The sequence below is a fragment of the Pezoporus occidentalis genome, unplaced genomic scaffold, assembly GCF_034315485.1.
Source record: "Pezoporus occidentalis ecotype Australia unplaced genomic scaffold, CSIRO_AGI_Poc_V1 ctg189, whole genome shotgun sequence".
NCBI classification, from domain to species: Eukaryota; Metazoa; Chordata; class Aves; order Psittaciformes; family Psittacidae; genus Pezoporus; species Pezoporus occidentalis.
In genome coordinates, this window is record NW_026913737.1 from 207,319 (window position 1) to 213,318 (window position 6,000).

The 6,000-nt window shown below is 43.9% G+C and overlaps 1 protein-coding gene across 2 annotated transcripts in view; it reads left to right on the forward strand.

Annotated features, from left to right (window-relative positions):
- Positions 1-3,230, forward strand: part of DNM3 (dynamin 3) — a 179,475-nt gene extending 176,245 nt beyond the window's left edge. The window contains exon 21 of one of the 2 annotated variants that reach the window (XM_062616163.1): positions 3,046-3,230. In XM_062616163.1, the coding sequence (XP_062472147.1) occupies positions 3,046-3,082 (37 nt within the window). In that variant the 3' untranslated portion in view covers positions 3,083-3,230. Of the gene's footprint in view, positions 1-1,224; positions 1,596-3,045 lie in introns of those variants that run through there. The other variant, XM_062616160.1, reaches the window with a different exon arrangement.
- The last annotated feature ends 2,770 nt before the right edge of the window (positions 3,231-6,000 follow it).

Consider the following 6,000-nt stretch of genomic DNA (forward strand, 5'->3'; position numbering starts at 1 on the left):
CAGCTGCACAGCCCTCCCTTCCTTTGCATCCTTATTCAGATCACACCTAAATCTGGCCCTGTGCCCCTAATGCAATACTTTTAGGTGTGCAAGTTAGTAATTTACCTTGAGCACAGATCCACAGTTTGATGATTTTACCTCTAACTTCTTGCATATACGCTTTTCAGAATAAACTACACAGAACTGTTTTTTTCTAGGAAAAATACTGATTCCCAAGAAATTGCCCCATCCAGTTGAATAAGTACTGTCCTCCCAGCCTCAGCCCATTTCCTTCTGGAAGGGTTTGGTTTGTTCCTCTCCCTCTTCATGCTGGCAATGTGTCTCCCGTCCCTTGTTCTCAGAGCAGCCTTGGCAGCACTTGCTCCATGCCCAAAGGACAGCAGGACAAGCACCGTGTGGGTCTGCTAGAGGGACTGGCTACCTCAGACTGGCCACTGCCCCCTCTGCAGGCCCCCTTACGCAGGGTGAGCTAAGCCTGAACTCCCATATCTGAGAAGCATGGGTTGCTCTCCCTTTCTTTGCTTCCCCCTGGCAAAGCTCAGAAGACTCCTGTTAAGCAACAGCAGGATCTTACATGAGGTACGTAATTAGGCAGGTGATGTACATAGCTAAGTTTCAGGAGAGTGCTCATCTAGTATTGCATTTAGGCTAAGCCTGGGTCTCTGCCTGGAGAACATGTTCCACCTTACCTCATCATGGCTGACCAACAGCTGAAGAGCTTGTACATGCGGTAAATAGCTCTTGGCCTTTGATCTCAAGGGATCTTCCGGTAGGATTAAAAAGATTGTATGTTCAATGAAAAGGCTTATGTACATAGTTAATGTGTTTATTTTATTCCTGATCTTGTTGCACTTTCTGAGTAAGCCTCATAGAAGTAGATTATTTATTATATTAAAGGAGATATATTATAGGTTATGGCATCTTGTGTTAAAGTATAACATAGAAAATACTGTATTGCAGTTAGCTACACTAAACAATGTGTATACAGCATATTGGGATTACTGGCTTGTTCTGTCTTTCTGTGTTACAATAGTACAAACCTCCTGAATTGAAAGCAGACCTATTTTGTATCTGTGACACTGGGGAGGTGTCCAGTCTCTCTGTGTGCTCACGGCACGGTTCCTCCTGCTGTGGCATTGAACCTCCTCCCCAGGCTCTAGCAGAACAGCTCCCTTGTGTAAATGAATGTTACTCTGCCTGTCTTTCCTCTTGCTTTGTCTGCAGGCGAGGTGATACCGATGGCTCCTCCCGTCCAGACAGTCCTCCACTCTTGCTTGATATATGATTTGTCCCGTCTTGCTGGCCATTTGCTTTACTGCCTGGCTCTTTACTTTTCCAGGATGGTGTAAACGATGACTGCTTTTTGTAAGAAGCAAATGCTCAATTTCTTTCTGAATTTTGCTCTGTATGTTAATGCCCTACTTAACGTGAGCCAAAAACATCCACCTTTGGTTTCATAATCTGTAAATGGTTCCTGGTGTTGACCTTTGGGCACAAGTTGATTCCTGAACTCATGGTCATTATTGACCATCACATACCCTGCTGTAAAAATGTTAAGCTGCATTTCTGAACCTGAAATAAACTGTAACTCTTGATGGGCTTTTATTATTACTTTTGGGATGTGCATGAGTGGTCTTCGGTCTCTCACACTAACATCTCGGCATGCCACACCCTGCCTCTGTTGGGTCTGCAGTGAGGACTGCCTATCAGAGATGCGTGTTGTATTGAGATCACTGGACATGTCATTAAAAGGGGAGAGGGAGGTATATAACCCATGGGAAGCATTCAGCCCACTGCCCTGCAAGGGGCTTGGAGTACTGCAGAGACATTTTGCTGGGAAATGGATGAATGTTTTGCAAGTAGTACCTGGTATCCATTTCATTGCTGGGAAAAGCATGTTTTGGGGAGATTCAGAGCTGAGGAGAAGGCCAGACTAAGTCCTTCAGAGCAAGAGCTGGAGTAAAAATGTGCATGTGTACATGTTATGTCTGGAAGGGATTTCCCCTTAAAGTGGTTGTGTATGAATGTGTAGATGTCTTGGTTACTCAGTTCCTCCTTCAGAACAGTATGAGCCAAGTAACTGGAGTTGGTGCTTGCAGGAGATGGTCTGTATTGCACAAGAAGCACAACAGCTTCCTGTTGGAGAGGACATTTTTCACTGAGCACAACAGTCACTGGTCCTTAGGTTTTGGGAAAGGGGATGCAAAAGGTGGGATCAACAAAGCAGCAAATATCCCATTGTATTCACTTGCTTCCTATAACTTGTGGTAACATTTGAAGATTATTTTTTAATAGTCATTAATGGCTATGCCTGAGGTAGTCTCTGCAAACCCCCTCAGTGAACAGCAGTCAGACATGTCCTGTGTGTCTGGAGTACATTACATACTCTGTATGTACAAGTTTGGTATGTTGGTCAGCAACATGTCAGTGCTCTAAGCTGGGTAACAGGAGGAGTATTCACTCTCCTTTAACTGCTGCACTGGGCCAAAAACTGCCAAGGATCTCTCCTGACAGGGTTGGCAGTAGATCATTGCATTGCTATCACCCATGTTTTTAACCTTTCCCAGCAGTGTCCCCCCCAGATACCCCAATCCAGCCCACGGGCCATCTTGTTTGATGATTCCTGATTTCATCAGAATCTCACTTAGAAAAGGTCTACTCCAAGAACAGTGTTGGAAGCAGATAGTGGTGCAAATGTTAAGGTTGACCAGGGAAAAGCTTTTCCAGAGGGTATTACTTGCTGCAAGAAAATTAGAAAGCCTGTGACCAGCGACCTCTACACTCGTGATGTGAATTGTCCCATTTCTCTGGCGCCAGTGAGTCAGCTGGGAAGCAGTGAGGATGAAAGCTGAGGCAGTGCTGATAGCCAGCTGATTCTAATCTTGCTCTTGCTCTTTTCCTTAATGTGCATGTTCTGTGCCTTTTAATCCATTTTATTAAGATAATCTTCTATATGAGTCATTTTATTGTATCTTGACCTAAAATCTCTTCTCTGCCACTTCCCACCTCCCGTGAATTTGGGGTTAATTTATGTCTTTTTCCTAGGCGACCTCCACCAGCTGTTCCAGGAAGATCATCTTAACACAATTTGTGCAATCTTTTTTTTCTTTTTTTTTTCTTTAAATTGAACAAAATTATTTTTAATTTGCACTGGCCTGTTTGTAAATGACAAATTTTATTTTCAGATGTCAGTGACAAGCCTGGATATAAAGAAAATAAAAATTCTGACTACAAAATGAATGTGCACTGGTTTTCCATTGAAGGGTTTGTCCACTCTTTCTCAGATGCAGCCATTCACACCCCACAGAAGAAATTGCCTGGGCTCTGTGGAGAGTCCCACTCTCCGATGTGATGGAGGGGGATGTTCTGCTGGGATTCCACCACTGCTTCTGAATTCATTAACCACCAGGACTGTTCCATATAAATGGCTTTGGCTTAGTGTTAGCAGGAAGAATAGCCAGCTGCTTTAACAACAACAGTCTTAAAACATGTCTAATACACCAGCGGCAGCACCTGGCTGAGTAGCAAGTCAAAGGAGAAGACTGCAGCAATTTCCAGGCTGATAAATCCACACATTTATAAATAAGTCACAGCTGCTCTGACCAATTGTTTTTTCCAAGTTAAACCTCTGAATTCCTTGCAAGCTGAGCTCAGTGGAGCATCTGAGCTCAAATAGCTGTAAGCAGCTCTGGGATTCTGCATGTTTGTCCCTATGGGAAAGATAAATTCTGGGATTTAACATTCAGAAGAAGTGCTTGTTTGGGTGCCAGAGAACTATATGAGAAGTCTAAAAAAATGGAAAACTGATGGGTTTTATCGACTTTTTTCTCACATGAAAACAATTCTCACAAACGATTCATGTTAATTGAGGCACTACAAAGGACCTGGAGGCACAATACAGCATCAGGACTCCAACCTGCTGTTTCAGGAGCACAAACAAGACCTACCTTTGTCGTATGAAGTTCATAGGGAGAGAGAGCTGCAGTGGTGCTACTTAGAGGATGGTGGCAGGAAGAGTAGAGATCAGCATTGTGTATGTAACAGGGGCCTGACAACACACAGGCTGTACTCAATTTCAAGCCAGCTCTGACACAGCTTTGCTGAATCTGGGCAATTCCTCGTTCCAGCTGATTTACATCCCTGCTGACCTCTTAGATGTCCAGGGAGTTGCTGAACTACCTGTATGGTAAATACAGGACACTGAGTTTGCTCAAATTATAAGGAGCTGTAGACAGATTTTTGTATTCTTCTTACTCAGACTTTGTCTTTTGGTAGACTACAACAGAAGAAACAACAATGGTGTTAGCAGTAAGTGGGGAGTACCCCAAGTACAGCAATTCTTAGGAGAGGGAGGTAAATATTCATTCCTGCTAGACCCTTGAACTATATGTGCTAAAGTAGGAATTACTGGAGCTGGAAAGAGTATAATAATGCACAAGGTGCTTCCCAGCACCCTGGCCAAAGGGAGAAATGCAGGCTCCTAGCAGTCACATGAACACAACTGTCCTAAGAGTAGGAGATGAAGAGGGAAGCTCAGGCTGGCTACATTGCTCAACTGTGGAACTCGTTGCTGTCGGGTAGAGGCAAAACCACCTCAGCAGATTTCAGGAACTGTGTCTGTTCAGGACTACTTTAGAAGTGACAGTGTTTGTAGCTAGGGAGCTCTTAAGGAGGTTCTGGCTGTGCTTCACCTCTCAGGTAAGAGGGAATGGGAATAGGCTGGATTTCACAAGTTGCTTTTTCTCCAGGTTGTTAGAAAAATCTGTTCCACACTGGGGGAAGCTCTCACTGTATTCGCTCTGGGACATCAGATGAACCAACAACAAAAGGTTTCTGATGTTTTAGTTGTATGGCATTACCTACAGCATCCCAACTGGGAGCTGCTGCTGCCTTCCTAGCTGCCAGCTGGCCTCCATGCATTAGGCTGTAAGGCACAAACTTCTTTCTTGGGGTATTTAATAGCATTAAACCTTTCACAGAAATCTTTACCTTCTTCTGAAGTATTTGACAAAAAGTATTGTTGGAAATAGGACTACAAACTTCATGATTTTCTGGTAGCTATTCCTAAAATCTAGTAAGTGGAAAGAAAAAGGTATTGGTGTGCTGGGAAACCTGGCACGTTCTTTAGCACCAGCTCATGGAATGACTTTTTGTAGAAGCTGTTTAACCTTGTCTGTGCTATTTCCACCCTGCAATGGTGTATGTTCTGTGGCAAGGGAGAGAAGGGTAAGGCAGCCCCACCAGCTGGTGGCATTATGCATCCTGGGTTGCTTTTCAGTGGATGGGTTAAGACCAAAATCCTATTTTGCTTTCCTGATCATTCATGTCATTGCTCTTGCCTCTTGCATCAAAAAGCTGAGAAAAGCTTAGTGATTACTGTGAGACTGAAGAGATGCAAAGGGCTTACCTTCAAAGACTAAAGCTTCACTCTTTCCAGGTTTCCCAGATCCAGTCTCCCGTGTTGGTAGGGACACAGGCCCTCGACAGCACACTGTGGTTGGCTGATGCTTGTCTTTCCCTGCAGCAGTGGCTGTAGATGGAGATTCCAGACAACACGTGTCAGTGGCTCCCCCAGGAGCAAAGCTTATCCCCAGCCAATTTATAATTACTCACATTTGGCCAACTTAAATCTAAAGAAAATGTCCCCTTGAAGTACTCAATCTCAGTGGACTTGGAAACTTAAGAGACAGAAAATGCACTTCCTTATAATGCATAATATTTAACTCTTTGGAGGTGGTTGATGATGAGCTGGTTGCATACAAACTGAGAAGGACCTATTTCTTTGGTCTCAGTGTCTGCTTCAACAGAGAAACCCCAAAATGTTAGGCTCAGGTAGCGAATGCGCAAAAGACATCCAGCTTTACCGCTGAGCTGGGCATAGAGTTATGGCCAAGTTTTGTTCGAGAGAATATTCTAAGCTCAGGCATGAAGACATACTCGTAATGGCCACTTATTCAGCATTGTAAATAAGTTCAGCAGCATTGCAGAATATGTGTCCCC